Source organism: Diceros bicornis, chromosome 31 (genome assembly GCF_020826845.1).
Source record: "Diceros bicornis minor isolate mBicDic1 chromosome 31, mDicBic1.mat.cur, whole genome shotgun sequence".
Classification (NCBI taxonomy): Eukaryota; Metazoa; Chordata; class Mammalia; order Perissodactyla; family Rhinocerotidae; genus Diceros; species Diceros bicornis.
The window spans coordinates 34,913,620-34,931,909 of record NC_080770.1 but is presented as its reverse complement, the minus strand read 5'-3'; the positions used below and the strand labels follow the sequence as shown (position 1 = coordinate 34,931,909).

The 18,290-nt window shown below is 47.2% G+C and overlaps 1 protein-coding gene across 8 annotated transcripts in view; it reads left to right on the top strand.

Annotated features, from left to right (window-relative positions):
- The first annotated feature begins 12,617 nt into the window (after positions 1-12,617).
- Positions 12,618-18,290, top strand: part of KIAA1549L (KIAA1549 like) — a 288,867-nt gene continuing 283,194 nt past the window's right edge. For 7 of the 8 annotated variants that reach the window (XM_058527183.1, XM_058527182.1, XM_058527179.1 and 4 more), the window contains exon 1: positions 12,618-13,314. In XM_058527183.1, the coding sequence (XP_058383166.1) occupies positions 13,110-13,314 (205 nt within the window). In that variant the 5' untranslated portion in view covers positions 12,618-13,109. The remainder of the gene's footprint in view (positions 13,315-18,290) is intronic. The other variant, XM_058527188.1, reaches the window with a different exon arrangement.

The following is an 18,290-nucleotide window of genomic DNA, read 5'->3' as shown; positions in this document are numbered from 1 at the left end:
TGTGCCCAATGAATGTTGAGTAAATGTAGACCCTAGGATTTGAGGACATTTTTTAGTCAATCTTAGAAATATTTGTATTATATTCACGGTGACGACGAACGTGAACGAGGTGGTGCGGTGAGCGCGGGAACCGTGCTCCTGCGTCACCACAGTCCCCTTTCTTTCATCCCTTTCATCATATTGCTGTCAGTACCCGTCTGCTTTTCCCACTAACTAAACTCTGAATGCCAAGACCACTTTTATCTTGGATGCTGCAAATCTTTGGCACATACTATGTGCTTGGCCATAGTAGGCACTAAAACATTTGCTAAATAAATTAAATGAATGAAATTGACAAACATTTGTTAATAAAATTTGGGCCTCCTAAATTCCACTTATCTGCTTTGCTGTTAATTAGGTGGTATGATTTTGAGCAAGTTTGGGCTTTAGTTTACTCATGGGTAAATTGAGGGAGCTGAGGGCTGCAAACTGAGAAGCAGCGAGGACTGGGCAGACGACACAAGGAAGGGAAGCAGACCTCTGGGGACCGTGGCAAAGTGGAAGGTCAAGGTCTGTCCAGAGGGAGCCGGAAGGGCATGTAGGATGGCAGACCCAATGTGTACCAACTTCTGGTTTTTTGAGAAAACATAGAAATATGGACATCGGTGAAATATTGATAACTAATTAAAAGTTTTTGCAAAAAATTTGTTTTAAATACGATGTAGGCCAACACAAGTTGTCTGCTGGCCAGAGTTGGCTTGTGGGTAGCCAGTTTGCTAGAATATTTATTCTTTGAATTCTCTCTCAGTTTTGACATTTGACAATCTCGTTCATTACAGTACGTGTTGCTATATTGTAGTGTGGCCAGCAGGGGGAGAAAGAGTTCTCTAATAATTTTCCCTTGGAGTTTGGTCCCATGACAACTTGAAAGAAAGTAACGAAGTAGAAATAGGAGCGGTGCAGGCTATATCCCGTGAACACCGATAATATATGTCATGTGAGAAGTTTCTAAGGTTTATTAATGGATTTTGAAAAAGGAGGGATTCCAAACCTGAGTGAATCCTTCGATTACTGCTTAGACTGGTTGCTTTATCACAGAATCAAAGGAAGACATCCATTCATCCATCCATCCATTCACTCCTCCGCTGCCATGGAGATCTGCCATGGAGTCCCAAATGTGTGGATCGTTTCCTCTCCAGCAAAGGAAATCACACTTAGAGGATTTGGCAGCTGGTAGGGGAGGGAAATGGTAACAGGAAAAAGAGTACCAGTCCTTCAGCACCCAGACTGTCCCAGAGCCTTGTATGGGCATTGTCCTCCTCATAGCAACCCCTTCCTGTGCCAAAATCCTTCTGTATTTTACTTTTTATTTTTCTATTTTGCAGAAGAAGGAAAATGCTTAGAGAGGCTCAGTAATTAATACTTAAGATAACACATAAGCAGTGCTGAGATGCAAGGCCCTGTTTGACCCTACAGCTTATGGACATTCCCCCTCACTACATTCCCTGAATCCAGTGCTGGTCAATACTTGACAGCCAGCTGCGGTGGGGGCAGGAGATGGGGGCTGTGTGCATATGTACGCACATCAGTTTGTTATAAATTTTATTACTATAAATGTGTAGCACACAATTTACAAATGATAATAAATACGATACTTTTTATTATAAATTCCATATACCCAGTTGATTCTCACAGAATGTTTACATTGACTTTTGCCAAACTCTTGTATCTACAGCCAACCTATGGTTCTAATTCAACCACAATTTGACAAAATCAGGCTATGAATAAATGCTTGATTATTATATGATTTAGCAAAGAAGTTGCTTATGTTATTGAACAGGGGTAGTTCTGACCTGACTGTTCATTGTTATTTGCTTTTACATTTAAGACCGAAGTGAGGGGCCGGCCCGGTGGCTTGGCAGTTAAGTGTGCGCTCTCCGCTGCTGGTGGCCTGGGTTCGGATCCCGGGCGCGCACCAAGGCACTGCTTCTCTGGCCATGCTGAGGACGAGTCCCACATACAGCAACTAGAAGGATGTGCAGCTATGACATACAACTATCTACTGGGGCTTTGGGGGTGGGGAATAAATAAATAAAATCTTTAAAAAAAAAAAAAAAGACCAAAGTGAAACAACAAAGACATTTCTTGGAACTTCACAGGGTTCCTCAATGACATGAGTGAATTCTCTGCTCAGTCTGATGACAGTTTTCAAATATTGGAAGAATATGCCTTCCCTCAATTTTTTATGCTATCTACAATGTACAGCTACAGACATTTACACTTTAACTGCATTAACATTTTCTCCATCACTTAAGTTTAGAAAATCAACAAAACAATAAACCAAGCCCTGGTTTGTAGAGTTTGCCAATTTCCATGGTGTAAATGCTCCCACCATAGAGAATTTCAAGCTACATATATGAAGTCACTCAACATACAGTTGGGAAGAGATGTGCACACTTCTATAGTATTTCCACTGTACAGATACAATAGACATAACTTCAGGAGCACGGATAATAGTCAAACGTAAAATAACTAAAAAGTGGTCAGTTTTGAGGACAAGCAGTCCTCACTTTGGATGGTAGTATGGGACCGTAAAAATGACCAAGCAAGCTGAAACCATGCAAGATGATCCTAATAATCAATGGGAAAAATTACAATTGTTCCATAACCTTCAGTATTTTTTGTTAAAGCATTACAAACTCTCTTACTGTTGGTTATAAATGTATATAGGGAAATGAAAAAAATGGTAAGGCTAATATTTATATACTACAGTAATTTAAAACATTAGAAACATTGAAAATTAAAGTGTTTTTATTTCTTTGTCAAGCCCTTAACAGGAGTAGTTTAAACGGTGCTCACCTTCTCGTTGTGTAATTTAGGATGCATCTTTTCTATATCTTGGCAAATTGTCATACACCTTTCTCATTTTGGATCAGCTTCCAGCATTTTATCCTTTGTGCTTTGAATGTTGTGAAATACTCTGAGAATTCCTCTAATGTGAATTTTTTTGCTGGCATCACTTCCTCTCTGGGATATCTTCATCCTTTTTGTCACAACTGCTTTGCTCATTTATGTCGATGAGTTTGCCTTCACTACGGTTCCCCTGGCTGTATATGCACAGTCTCTCTAACAGCAGCATGTCAGCGTTCCTGCAATCAGCCCTTTCTTCTGTAACTCCGTTTACATTGGATTCAGATTTGACTACCAGCATTATCACTTTTCATTTCTCTGCTCCATCTTTGTTGGCCACTTCCCTCTTTTTGGGTTTATCCCTGGAAGACAAGGAGGGAACACAGCTACAGGCTTTGCTGTCTGCGTGAACGGATTGGCAGATGAGCAGTGATCCAACTGTCTTGAAAGAAGTGCTGTGATTGGTCACTGATCGTGACGTGCATCTGTTATGGACTGAAGAGCCAATGGTGCAGTTTGTACTTGATGCAGTCACTCATAGTAAATAGACTGTGGTCACTGAAATTGAAGCCATGTTGTTGGCAGACTGGTGTTACTTAACTCAACTGTGGTGACTGAAACTCGTGCATATCCAAACCATGTAAAGTGAGGGCTGCTTTTAATTATTCCCTTTGTTTTTAATATAATTTAATTCTAACTTTGTGTAAGTCAAGTTTTAATAATGTGTTTAACAGCTGGTTCACAAAATTCCTGAAAATTTATCAACTCTCATAAACTGGTACAAACTTTCAAAACCACACAAAGCAGTTAGTACTTCCACTTTCCTCATGTATGTGAACCGCAGAGGGGCTGTGAGTTGTTCACAAGAAGAATGGCATAGCCAGAGCTGTCATTCCAAAGTTGACGTTCTTTACACTCTCCTGGAAACTTGCAATCAAATAATCTCAAGGGTTACAATGAGCCTACATCCTCATTCTGTATCTTTTTGGTATCCATAAGAGAATATATTTGAAAATTTAATAACAACTTAAAAAAAATGCAATATTTTAGCTCTTCTATTTCCTTCCTACCTTATTTCTTTCATTAATAGCCATAAGAATCTATTAGTCAGCTTTTGCTAGGTTATACTGCAGTAACAAATGACTCCCCAAATCTCAGTAGCTAAAAATGACACAGGCTTATCTATCACTCTTGCTGTATGTTCGTCCCAGGTTGGTGGCAGCTCTGCCCCTGGCTACAGGCCATGTATAGCCCATGAGTCTTCTTCATTTTTCTATCTGTACTGAAGGGGTGATAAATATTGGACATGTTCTCCTAATGGAAGAGAGAAAAGATGCAGAACTGAACCTTGCAATGGTTCTTAAACCTTACGAATGGAACTGGCACACTGTCACTATTGTCACATTTCATTAGCCAAAAAAAGTCACATGGCCAAGCCTAATGTCAATGGGGAGGGAAAATAATCAGAACAGGAAGACACTGCGTCACAGTAATGGGTGGGAAAGTGAAGAGTAGAAACAAAGCTGGTTTTTGTTTTTCCTTGTGAGGAGGCAGGAATAGCTTCTCTAAAGCTACCAAAGCTCAGGGATTTGATTTTTTGTGTGTGTGTGTGAGGAAGATCAGCCCTGAGCTAACATCCATGCTAATCCTCCTCTTTTTGTTGAAGAAGACTTGCCCTGAGCTAACATGTATAGCCAATCCTCCTTCCCCCCCACCGCCCAAAGCCCCAGTATATAGTTGTATGTCATAGTTGTGCATCCTTCTAGTTGCTGTATGTGGGACGCGGCCTCAGCATGGCCGGAGAAGCAGTGCGTCGGTGCGCGCCTGGGATCTGAACCCGGGCCGCCAGTAGTGGAGCGTGGGCACTTAACCACTAAGCCACGGGGCTGGCCCAGGGATTTGAGTTTTTAAAAATTCATTTATTGAGATCAAATATAAGCCCTGCGTTCAAAGGCCTAATGTTTTGTTGCCCCAAGTGTGGTATCGACCAGGATCCGCATCACTTGGAAGCTTTTTAGAAATGCAGGCTCCTGGGTGACCCCAAACCTACTTGATCAGAATCTTCATTTTAACAAGATCTCCACGTTCGTGTGCACATTGAAATTTGTGAAACATGGGCCCAGTGGACATCTCCAGCTGGATGCCCTTTCTAGCTCTTGTTTTCTTTTCCCCCAACCTCCTTTTCCTCTATTCCCAGCTCTTAGTTAATGACATCCTCACTCACCCCAATCCGCAGCTGACCATTGTCTTCCGTTCCTCCCGCTGGTCCTCCCATCAAGAGTCACCGGGTCAGACCTGCTGCCACATTGCTCCTCCTCCTCCTCGCCGGCCCCACTGCTCGGCCTGGGTTCAGGCCTAGGAACCTGTCTAAACGAATGCTCTCATCTGACTTCCTCGCCTCCAGTCCACCCTTCTCTCCCAGCTCTAGCCAGCCTTTTTATTACATGCCGGATGATCTTATTAAAGTTCAGTTCTGATTAAGATAGTGGCGGTGGAGATGACAAGGAGGTGCTTGGGGCAGGGGAGGCGGGGCAAGTCAACACACGGTCTAAGTGGAAGCAGGGTCCGGACTGCCAGTTCTGGTTTCAGTGCGAGTCCTCGACCAGGGCTTGCACAGCTCCCCAGGTGGACATCCTGGAGCTGCCATTGGATGCTGGCCTGCTTTAAAATCCTGACTATCCCTGGGGGCCGGCCCGTGGCAGAGCGGTTAAGTGGGCACGCTCTGCTGCTGGCGGCCGGGTTCGGATCCTGGGCGCCACTGATGCACCGCTTGTCAGGCCATGCCGTGGCGGCGTCCTGTATAAAGTGGAGGAAGATGGGCATGGGTGTGAGCCCAGGGCCAGTCTTCCTCAGCACAAAGAGGAGGATCGGCATGGATGTTAGCTCAGGGCTGGTCTTCCTCACAAAATAAATAAATAAATAAAATCTTGACTATCCCTTTCAGAGTAACGTCCAAATCTCTGAGGAAGACATGGAATTCTCTATGGTATGTCCCTTGTCTGCCTCACTGACAGAACCTCCTATTGCTTTCCTCCTCATACTGAACAGCCACATCAGCTACTTGGTTTTGTGTGAAGGCACCTGTTGATTTATAATTCTATGCCTTGGCACAGGTCAAATGCCCTCTCTCTTGCTCCCTCTTGTCTGCGTGTCATGTCCCACCTCAAGTGTCACCTTCTCTGTCAACCTTCCCTGACCCAGGAAGAGATTAATATCTCCTTATGTCATTTTCCCCCACAGCATAAATAATTGTTTTATCATTTTATTTCTCCATTGATATATCCTGAGACCCGAGGGAAATGGGTTTGTCTGACTCATCTTCATAGCCCCAGGGAGCACATTATTGGCCACATACTAGGTGCTCAATAAAGGGTTATTGAATGAATGAAGGGGTAAAGATTAAACCAGACATTGTGAAGAAGTGATAGATACGGTTGGGTTACTATACACAAAGTGTCTACTGCCAGGCACATAACAGGTACTTACGAATGCAAGATGCTGTTATTGTGCGTGTTGCCTCTAAAGGGGTGATGGTTTCATCTGGTCTGAAGATGCATGAAATTGGACTTCCTAATAAAACTTTCATTTGTTTTTGGCAAATGAAAAGGGCTATTGATTAGTTGGAGGAGCTGGCATTTATTGCTAGTGGGCTATCCTTGTTTAGAACATGTGCTGTTTATATTACACTTCTAATAGATCTTTCAAAAATGATAGAACTTGAAAATGAAATTTTACATATATTTTATGTGCTTGAGAAAAAGACTTTATATAACAATAATATCAAAGATTTCAAGAAATTTCTGTGCCAGGTTCAGGTTTCCTTTTTGAATAGCTTTATTAAGACGTGATTTACGGATATCACCTTACATTGGTTAGAATGGCTATAATCACCAAGACAAAAAATAACGAATGTTGCAGTGGATGTGGAGAAAAGGGAACCCTCACACTGCTAGGGGGAATGCAAACTGATGTGGCCACTAGAGAAAACAGTATGGAGATTTCTCAAAAAATTAAAAATAGAAATACCATATGACCTAGCTATCCTACTACTGGGTATTTATTACAAAGAACTTAAAATCAACAATCCAAAGAGGCTTATGCACCCCTATGTTCATTGCAGCATTATTCACTACAGCCAAGAAGTGGAAGCAACCCAAGCGTCCCTCGACTGATGATTGGATAAAGAAGATGTGGTATATATATACAATGGAATACCACTCAGCCGTAAAAAAAAGACAAAATTGTTCCATTTGCAACAACATGGATAGACCTTGAGGGTATTATATTAAGCGAAATATTCCAGACAGAAAGACAAACACCATATGATTTCATTCATATGTGGAAGGTAAACTAACACATGGATAAAGAGAACAGATTAGTGGTCACCAGAGGGGAAGAGGGTTAGGGGGTGGACATAAGGGGTAAAGGGGCATATTTATATGGTGACTGATAAATAATAATGTACAACTGAAATTTCACAATGTTATAAACTAGTATGACCTCAATAAAAGTAAAGATATGATGTACGTAACATAAAATTCACTAGTTTTAAGTGTACGATTCAATGAATTTTTGTGTATTTACAGTTATATATCCATCATCACGACCTAATTTTAGAATGTTTCTATCACCCTAAAAAGAAGCCTTGTGCCCATTTACAGTTGGTCATTCCCAATTTTCCTCCCCTGCCCTGGGGAACCAGGATGCTACATTCTGTCTCTTTGACATTTTCCTGGACATTTCATACAAATGGAATCACAATCTGGCCCTTTGTGACTGACTTCTTTCATTTAGCATAATATTTTCAAGGTTCATCCACAGCGTAGCATGTCCAAGAGCTCCGTTACCTTTTATTGACAAATAGTATGCTATTGTAGCACATCTGTTTATCCATTCACCAGCTCATGGACATTTGGGTTGTTTCCACTTTTTGGCTACTGTGAATAATGCTGCTACAAATGTTTGTATAGAAGTATTTGTGTGGACATATGTTTTTATTTATCTTGGGTAGATACCTCCAGTTTTCTAAAAGAGGGATACTGAAGTACAAGGAGTTTTGAAAATTTTCCCAAGGTCATCAGTTATTAGGTGATAGCATTAGGACTGGAACTCAGTTGTAGGTCACTGAGATTTTCAATGGCCAATCCCAGTTCCCACCCTGCAGGGCCTGAGGAAAGGCTTAACACAGCTAACTCAGAACTTGAAGGCAAAGAGATGCAATAAAAATGAGCTAGTATCCTAGAAGCAACAGAAACGTTAACAAGACAAATTAACCCTTGATGGTTAAAAAAATAATTGCCTCTTCCCGTTGGAGGATTTGGAGAATAATTAGCCAGAACCTGGGGAGTTGAAAGGTCACTAACGGAAGACTAGTTCAAATCCACAAATACTGAGTTGCTGGGCTGCTGTAGGGGCCGTGGTGAGGACTGCGATCAGCCTCAACCCCCTGGGCACTCAGGGCCGGTCCTAGTGGGTGCTGGCCCCACCATGCTGAGCCTTGGAGCGAGCTTGGGAAACCTCTTTTAGAAAAATAGGTTGAGAGACAAGGCAAAGAGGAAACCAAGATGACCTGCAATTCTGCAAAAGCCTTTTCCTTGGCCTCCTCTCTCCTCTCATCCCTCTTCTAGGCCATTCTACCAGGTAGCCAGAGTGATCTTCCTGAAACAGACATCTGATCAGGCCACTCACTCTACTTTAAAACTCTCCCTTAGCTCCCTACTGCCCTTCCATCTTGTTAAGTCAACACACCTCCTTGCCTCCAGGGCAGCTCCTGTCTGCAGGGCACCCATGGGGCTCTTAAGCACTCTTCTTAGGGCCAGGACAGTGAGATGCAGGAAGGGCCTGCTGAATGTTCCAGCCCACAGCACACTTGAGATAGGTAACCAGGCAGACATGAGCGGGGGATCATAGTTGGAGATCGTGCTGCATCAGTGAAGCATCTTGCAGGCATCCTACAGGATGCAGAGAAAGGGGAACTGAGACCCGTCTGGCGCTGCCACCGGAGTCTGAGACCTTCAACCACAATGATAAAAGTAACGGGTGCACAAACAGCACACGCAAAGCCTTCTGCTACACACCTCTAGAGGACATTGACCTCTCTTTAATTTACATACAAATTCCATATGCATTAGTCCCCCTTCCCCGGGGGATGACTGCCATGACAGTTCCAAAGATTCCCTTAGAAGGTCAAGAACTCCCCCTCCCAATGTGTGGGTGGAGGAAAGACCATTATTGGCAGATAACCGATAACGCAAATTCCCTCTAAACAGCCCAAATAAAAACAAAACTAACCCAGGACATGGGGCAGATGCGCTCTCTGGCACTGCCCGCTCCTCACGTGGAATGATTCTGACCTTTCCTCTAATAAATCTTTGCTTGCTTGCTGTTGCCATTGTGTTGGTGTCTAAATTCCTCTCTCATGCTGACCAAGAACCGGGGCGATTGGATTTTTCAGTCCGGTTACGACCCTGTTATGTGAAGGGTTTTCTCAAGGACACAGAAAGCAAGGAAAACCATGTTTAGAATTTCATTTTAAATTTCTGCGTTTTTTTTTGGAGGAATCTAAGATGTCTGAAATATCTACCTGGTGCTTTTGGCCACCAAGGTTTATAAAGACACGTTGTATCTCCTGGACAGGGCGGATGTCCCTTGCTCACCTCTCCAGCTCCTCTCTCGGTACTCCCTGTGCCTGTGCCCCCAGCACCCTCCACCCGCCTCTGGCAGCACTTGCGGGCCTGGAACAGCGTATGTTTACCCAGCTCCCCCACGTGACTCTAAGTGCAGAGCAACGTGAGGGGGGCAGGGCCTTGGGCACTGTAGGAACCCCAGGACCTAGCACAGCTCCGAGCACCCGAAGGAAGGTCTTCAGTGTAGACCTGGGCTATGTACCAGCAAGGAGTGTCCGTGACAGAGATGAGGACTCGAGGAGAAGCATCTCTCACTGCAAGAAGAGGGAAACGGAGGCCCAGGAATCCCCCTGATAGCAATGGTGGAGATGTCAGTTGAGGGCCTCAAACCACTGCCCAGAGACTGATCTTTCCCCTGCCTCACAAAATGCTTTGCACAAAAGACACTGACTTTCTAAAGCTATGTAGCAATAAGTTCACACATAGGGAAAGTCCCAAAGCCCTAGTTTAAATAGACTAAAATAAACAAAAGGGTTTATGGTTTAAGAGGGTTGCAATTGTCATATAACATACAGTAGACTAGATTGTGCACTTACTGTGTGTCAAGTATATACCTAAATGCTTGATACGTGTCAACTCAATGCTTACAACAGCCCAGCGAGGAGGTACTGTTACCATTTCCAGTGTTCCAGCTGAGCTATAGAGAGATTATGAGATTTGCCCAAAGTTACACAGCTAGTGAATGGTAGAGCCTGCATTTAAGTCTAAGTAGTCCAGTTTCAGTCTGTACACTCGCCCATCTCTCAAGGACTGGGATCTCAGCAAGCCTCCCGCTCCAGCAGAAAACCTTTCCGGAGTGTTCCGACTGGATGAGGAGAAGGCACAGACTCAGCCTCTCCACATCTGCCTCCAGCTTAGGGCTCCTGCCTTGAAGCCGAGTCTCCCCTCGCCCCTCCGTGCCCCTCCCACCGGATGCCTCACCCTTTCCCGGAACATGCCACAAGCTTTTGTCCCTTTCTGCCTGGCCCTTTGCTGTGCCCGGCACACTCCAACCTCAAAAGTTACCTTCTTACACCCTGCCTCCTCCTCCAGGCAGAAATAGCCACCCCTCACCACGCGCCCACGACGACGGGCCGCCTGTCCACACTGCACACTCACCGCATCGCCTCTGTGTCTGCCCCCACCAGATGATGGGCTTCTCGAGACGGGATCGTGTCTGGCCTTGAGGCTGGCCTCATCAGGGAGAAAAATTCAACAAAACACCCCTCTAACAACCAAAAACACTGAAAAGTAATTGACATTTTTTTGTCTAAATCTGGTAAGTAATGTGAAGGAAAGTCCCACTTACAATACAAGGAAACCTTTCCAAATGTGTCCCAGCCTTCAGCAAGTGGATCCCCGCTTTCCTTCCCGCTCTCCCTCCTACTTCTCCCTAATAGAGTTCTTGGCTTCAAGCAAACAGCCCCAGGGCTCCAAGCATGCCTTTTCCTGCCTCCCTCCCCACCCTCTGCTCAGGCCTCTCCTCTCTCTGCGCTCCCTGCTCCTCAACACCTGAGCTGCCACATCCCCCCACCCCCATCCCTGGGATCACTGCTTCTGCCAGGACCTCGCCTCCTGTCTTGGAATGTTGCCTGAATCATGGCCATGGACTGGCTTTCTCATTAGTGTCTCAAACTGGTTTTTTGAGTTGTTTTATTGCTTCAACTAGACAGCAAGTTTCTTAAAAACAGCAGAACTAATTTAATTGAACAGCAAGCTTAAATAATAATAACCCCAACAAGGCATTACTGTATTTCAACAAGTCTTAGATGCATTATAAGACACATCTGACTTCTGAGAAGTTATATGTGAAAAAATGTGTCTTAGATGATCTGTGGTGTTACTTCTGTCCCACAGATGCCCAGTAAGTGACATTGAACACTACTCAGACCCCCTGCTGGCTTGCCGCGCCTTGAGCACACCAGGCCTCCTCTGCCCTGGGGTTTGCCCTTGCTGTCCGCTTTCTCTGGAATGCTCTTCCTGTGAGGCTTATGCCCTCACCTCCTCCAGGTCTTTGCCCAAATGTCACCTTCTCAGTGAGTCCTTCCTTCACCCTATCTAACACTGCAACACCCTCCCTTTTTCCATCCTTCCACACTGCTTTTTCTCAGTAGCATTTATCCTGCACTGACATACTATCTGCTACTCATTTGTTTATTGCCAGTGTCCTTCCCCTCAAACATCAGCTCGAGGAGGGCAGGGATTTTGTTTGCCACTGTTGTCCTCAGTGTCTAGAACAGTGCCTGACACACAACAGGCAGTCGGTGAGTGTTGGTGACTTGCAGAGTGTGAGCTTCATCAGATCAGGGACATGTCACTTTGCCCACCACTTACATCCCCAGCGCCTGGCCTAGTAGTTGGCAAGCTTGGGCCCTTAATAAATATTTACTGACTGGGGGACATATGAGGCTCGATGAACTAGGTAACTTGCTTAAGGCCATCTAGCTTGGCAAGTGGAAGGGCACGGAGGCCAATTCAGCTGCCTGGAGGGCCTTTTGTCCCACTGGGTAACGGCCGCCTGATTGCCGGAAGGGACTTTTATCAAAAGACTTTCCCCTGGTCTCCCCAGTGCGCAGTGTACTGCTTTGCACGTAGTATGGCTGCAATAAATATTTGTAATGTGTTTTAGTCCAGCGTGTTATTGCAACTGGGCCACAGTCACTTCAGTTCCTCAGGGGTAAAGGGGCAGTCAGGTGTTCGCTGGCAGCTCAGAGAAGACGTGAACCAACAGCACAAAGCGCGCTCGGCCATCTGCAGAGGGCTTTCTAAAACCCAGGCTGGAGAGCGTTCTGGTCTCTTAAGCACGTTGACCAAGACCATTTACTCCCCTTTTCGGGGTCGGACCACCTGTCCTGCCAGTCTCAACTAGTGGGGAAATGAGGGTGAGGGAGAGCAAAGCCCACCCTCCCAATCGCCCTCAATCTTCCCCCCAGTCCGGACCTCCGCGGCGCAGGAACGGCCGCGAGGCGTCCCCCTCCCGGGCCGGGGGGCGCGCGGAGCGGGGGGCGCGCGGTGGCTCCGCGCGGGGGTGCGCGCGCGCGCCGGCCTCGCCTCCCTCTCCAGCTCCGGTGGCTACGTGCTTCCTTTGTCAATGAGGCGCCGCTCTGAGCTGCAGTAACCCTCGGCCCGCGAGCTGGAGCCGGAGCTGGAATCCGAGCCCGAACGAGCAGAGCGGGGCGGAGAGGCAGCAGCCGGCGGCGGGAGGGAGGGTTACGCGCCATCCGTCTGCAGGAGCGGGCCTGGGAGAGGGCCCGGGCGGGTCTGTCTCACCCTCGCCGCCCGGGCGCGCGGGCGCGCGGCGACAGGCACCGTGGGAACCCCGGCCCGCTCCCGCCGCGGCTCCACGCGGCCCCGGCCCCTGCGCGGGTGACGCCGCGGCTCCCCGGAGCCCGCCCGGGCGCGGCAGCACGAGCCAGCAGGTCGCGCCGCCCGGCGACCCGCCCTCCGGCGCCCGGGCCCCGGCCGGAGATGCCCGGTGAGGACCGGGGCGCCGAAAGCTGGGCTCCCCGGCACGGTGTGGAGCGAGGCAGCGGCCTGGATGAGTGAAGCGTCCCCATGGCTCCGCAGCAGGCGAAGCCCCAGGGCCCGAGGGCAGCTGGGCCGGCGGCGCGGGGGCGCAGGGGTCGGCCTGGGGCGCGCGGGCTCGGCCTGGCTGGCGTGAGGGGTCCCCGGGTCGCCGCGTCCCAGGATGCGCCGCCGCCGCTGCTGCTGGGACTCCTGCTGCTGGCCGCCCTCCCCGAGCATTGCCTGGCCGACCCGGGTAAGCACTTGGCGGCGGCTTTGCGCCCGCGGAGGTTTCTGGAGGATCGGGGTCGCCCGTCGCGGCCGGCACCTGGCGGGGTGGCGGTGGTTGGAGAGGTCTTGGCAGCGCCGGCGCTAGGATTTTCTCCGCCCTTTGCTGCTGCTCCAGCAGGCAGACTGTCAGAAATCCGTCTCCCGGGAAGGCACTGTTGGGCAGGGAAGTAAAAAGAGGTGCATTCGCATCTTCTTTCTGGACAAGTTGCAGATCCTTCCTGGTGGTCCCGCAGGCACGCTTCATTGAGATAAAGACAGAGTTTTATCTTTTTAGGAGGACGCATTTCAGGGTGGGGACGTCCACTGTATTTTGGGCTCCCTGTTGGGTGTCCGCTTTGTTTTAACTGCATGAATGGCCAGAGTTTTAGGCAGTTGCCGTGTTGGCTTCCCAAATAGCGTTTTTCTTTGTGTTGACTGGAGACCCCTTTTATGTTGGCATAGAGGAACCTAAAGGAATTACTTGCATCTTGCTAGGGGTCCAGGCACTGATCATGTATATAATCCACTGTTTGCAGGAGTTTATTTAAAAATAATCACGCTTGGCTCTTAGACTCTCAAGAATCCTCAGGAAATAGATTTCTATAATTCCTCGGACAATTTTGAGAAACCTTTTGTAACTATTTGGAGGGGATTATTCTGCTAATGTGCTTCAACACTTACTGTGCAGTCAGCAGTTGTCTCCGAAATAAGAGTGATTACTCTGGCACTGGTGAAGGGCAGGCTTCTGTGTGTGATGAACTCTGGGTTCTGGGGTACATTTCATTTATCAAGGAATATAGCTCTCACTTCCACTAATATGATCCGTAGTTTTATGGTTTTTAGCAAGGACTAATGAGGACTGCTTTTTTCTCAGTGTGTCCCTTCCCCCTAAATTAGATTAAATTTCCTAACGATGAAGGAGCTCACACTGTTTTAGATAAGCGAGTTTCAGGTTAAAAATATTTCCTGTTTTCAACAGCTTAATTCAAAGCCCATTTTCCTTTGATTCACTTAAAGGGTCACTGACATGCGGTGTCTGTGTGTGCAAGTGTCTGTCCAGGAATTTTCTGTTGTGATTATAGTGGTTACAAAGTTTCATAATCTTTGGATGTGTGCCTGAGAACCAAGAAAAGCATATGAAGCATTTTAGCCCCCAGTTTTTATGCCTCTAGCAGTTTCAGTGATATTTGGTATAATGCTTAAAAGGCAAGTCCTGAGTTAGACACGTGTAAGTACCCTAGTATTCATTGGATCAAAAACACACTTCAAAGTTTTATTTAAAATGAATCAGATCGTTGATAGTTTTGTAAACTATTTATGAGATATTAACTTTTGGATGTTGTTCATTTGAGTGCAGATACCAAAAACTGTTCACGCATCTGTAATATGTGAAATCTGAATTTTATGTACTGTTCCTGTCCAGCTGATGTCAGATGATTTCCTCTGCTCGGTTTTGAACTTCTCATCTCCCTTCCAGCCTTTGTACACTGACTCTTCTGCACCTCCCTGCCTTTGCTTGGCTCTTTTCTCCTACTGCCAGAGCCTGACTCTGGGGGCTTTTGATCTGTCTCTTCTAGTTTTAGCCCTGGTCTCTTTTTCTTTATTCCCTTAGTGTGGTGATCATGGGGATCCCTAGGAAAGGTGCTTTGGTTAAAATGATGGTAAAAATCACTAAAGTTCGTGTTGTTCCCCAAAGTCCTCTGTCTTTCCCTCTCTCCTTGGAGTGACTTGTTGCTTCCTCTGCTCCGTGGGTGCCCGTTCTGCTGTCACCCTTGATGACCAATTCCCCGCGGTCCAGCTCACCTGTGGATCCAGAGTCCACAGCTGGCTCTGTGGTTTCCTGTGGATTTGCCGCTGATTCCGTTTCTTGACCTGGTTCTCTCAGTGGAAGGCTGAAACACTGCCCCCCCCCCCTCGCCTCCTGCCTGCTTTCCTTTGTTCTCTGATTAACCCGAGGCAGCTTCCCTGGAGGGTGGGCGAGTCCTGGACCTCCGGCAGGGCGTCCTGAGGGGTTTGTGTGAGGCAGCAGCATCTGGAGAGAGGCGAGAGAATGGATGACACTTTCCTGGGACCTCTGACTTTGAGCAAACAGCCTGGTTTGAACTTTTTCTGAGGGCTGGCTGCAGGTTGGTGCAGGCACTCGCCGCAGACTGCGTCCAAGGCCGAGTTGCGTGAGAGGCCAAACCTATGACGTTAAGATCCTGCTAACAGTGCTAGCCTGCTACAGGCCCGGAACTTGCATCCTTGCTGCTCCTTGTTTTCTAAGGAAGGCTAAGCCAAACATTTGCCTTGGTTGAAAAATGGGTAAAAATAGATTTGTTTCAGGAAAATGCTGTAGTAGTTGTTCCAAACCTTGGCGTCCTGGAGCCCCCGCAGCGTGTTCCCAGCCTGCCTCCACCCGCTCCACCCCAAGTCCTTGGCGTTAATGTTCCTGAGGAGTCGGAAGGGAAGGCTGCTGCCTTCCGCGTCCTCGCTCAGGCTTCCTCTCCTCACTTGCGCCTCCACGGAAGCCCTGCTCCAGGCAGCGACTTCTGTTTTGGGTGTGGGAGATTGGTGTGGGAAAGAAGGTTCCTTCCAGCAGTGAGCTCTGACCCTCTCACCCGGGCAGAGTGGCAGCGTTCAAATGAGACTTCCCAATCTTCCGAACTGCTCATCATCCGTTCAGTTCACCTCAGTCAACGGTGACTGTGGGCCTGTAGGTGCTGGCACTGCTCCTTCCTCTCCGACCTCGTCTCTCTGGCCCTCGGTTCTCTGATCTGTAAAATGGGGATAGTAAGAGCTCCAATCTCATTGGGTTGTTGTGAGGGATAAATGAGTTAATACCTCAAAAGTGTTTAAAACAGTGCTTGGTAGGTTGTACATGCTCAGGGAGTGCTAGCTGTTCTTCTAAACTGGCAGAAATTGGCTGAACGTTTACCGTGGCCAGGTGCCGTGCTGGGGCAGGGGACGTGGAGGTGGACACGAGACAGTTTGTAGAAGCCCCTCCTGAAGAAGGTGGTAGGCGCCCTGACACTCTGGTACGGTGTGATCAGAGCTAATAAAATGCAGGAACAGTTAATTCTGGAAGAGCGGGGGCTTTGAAAGGTGAGTAGGTGTTGGCAGGTTGATGGTGGCATTTCAGGAAAAGGAAAAGTCAAGGGTTCTTTGTGGCCAGAGCAGAGGATGCTGTTGGGAGGAGACAGGGCGTCTCCAGGCCTCCTCACAGGGCACCCCCTTTTGGCCCTCCCCGAAGGGTCCTCTGCTTCTCCCACTGCCTGGAAGGTCCTGGGTTGTCTCTGTTTCCCTCTTGCCTGTGACAGTGCCCAGCACAGAGGAGCACATATTACATTTCTAGCCTTCTGTCACTCCTCTTCCCTTGGTTTGCTGATTCTGTTAGATATTAGACTGATTATCTCATTAAATAATCCACAGTAAGTTGCGGATGACTGCTTTATTCGGACATATATTTGCATCTTGAAAGAAGGGTTTGCTGATACTAGGGAATCTCTGACTTAGAACAATATGGGGGAGATAATTTTGACCTAGGTCGTCCTTCTTGCCCCTCTCCAACCTGGTACACATCATAAACTTGGAGTTGCATTTGAAACAGCTTGAAGGGTTCATTTGTGCGTTCGTGCATTCAGTGTATCTTGAGTGCCCCACCTTTCTGAAGTCACAATAATGAATGAAAACCAGCTCCCGTTCTCACCGCAATAGGAACCAGCCCAGTGCTGTCCAGACTTGAGGGACTGAGATTCTGATGATGACCAGAGACTATCTCAGAAGCCTACTTATCTCAAGTCTTAAATTACTAGACTATGACCTGACAATATTCAAAATGAATGTGCACACTCCGTTTTTCATTGTCATTAACCTTCAAGTCCATATTGTGGTTTTCCTTCTTTTTCTTCCTCCTCTTCTTTTGTTTTTTTTTTAAAGAAACAATACTCTACTCTTCTCCAGACAAAAATGAATAGTTGGAATGACCCTAAGACATTTTTGTTGCTTGACAACACATTATAGGGGATTTCTAAACACACAGAGGGACAGATTATTCCAGGTCACGAGATGGCTGCCTTGCATGGTGACTGTCATTGGGGACTCCAGGACCGAAGGAGCAGCTAGCAGTCTGGGTCTGGTAAATGTCAGCTGTTGTTGCTGGTGGGAAGGGGGCAAATGAGTCACTTTGATTTGGCAGTATTTATCAAGCACCTGGCACATGCCAGGCCGAACTCTTGCCTAGGTGCTCGAGGTATAGTGCAGAACAAGCCGGGCTGGCTCCTGCCCTCAAGCAGCCTGCAGCCCAGGACTGGAAACCCTTACTCAGAGGGAGGAGAGGCAGGGCGGTAAAGTACCTCTGTGAGTTGGGTCAGGTGGGTGATGTGGCGAGACAGGAAGTACCTGCCTTGTCCGGAGAGGTGAGGTGTCTGTGCTCAGCTGCAGCCTGCAGAGAAGGAGCCTCAGGGTGCCAAAGTTTGGACTTCTCAAGAAAAGCTGGATCTTTATTTAAACTCTTGTTTTCACATGTCACCAACTGATTCAGATTTTGGTACAAAGAGAACATACCCATGAACCACTACTTTTTTTCTTTTCCTTTTTTTTTTTTTTGGTGAGGAAGATTAGCCCTGAGCTAACTTCTGATGCCAATCCTCTTCTTTTTGCTGAAGAAGATTGGCCCTGGGCTAACATCATGCCCATCTTCCTCCACTTTGTATGGGACGCCGCCACAGCATGGCTTGACAGGCGGTGCATAGGCGCGCACCTGGGATCCCAACCTGCGAACCCCGGGCTGCCACAGCAGAGCGCGCGCACTTAACTGCTACGCCGCTGGGCTGGCCCCTTTTTTTCTTTTTTAAAGTCAAGTGTGTTAAGATATAATTTACATACAGTAAAATTCACCCTTTTCAGGTGTAGTGCATAATGACTTTTGACAGAAGTATAGAATCACGTATTCACCACCACAATACAGATATAGAACATTCC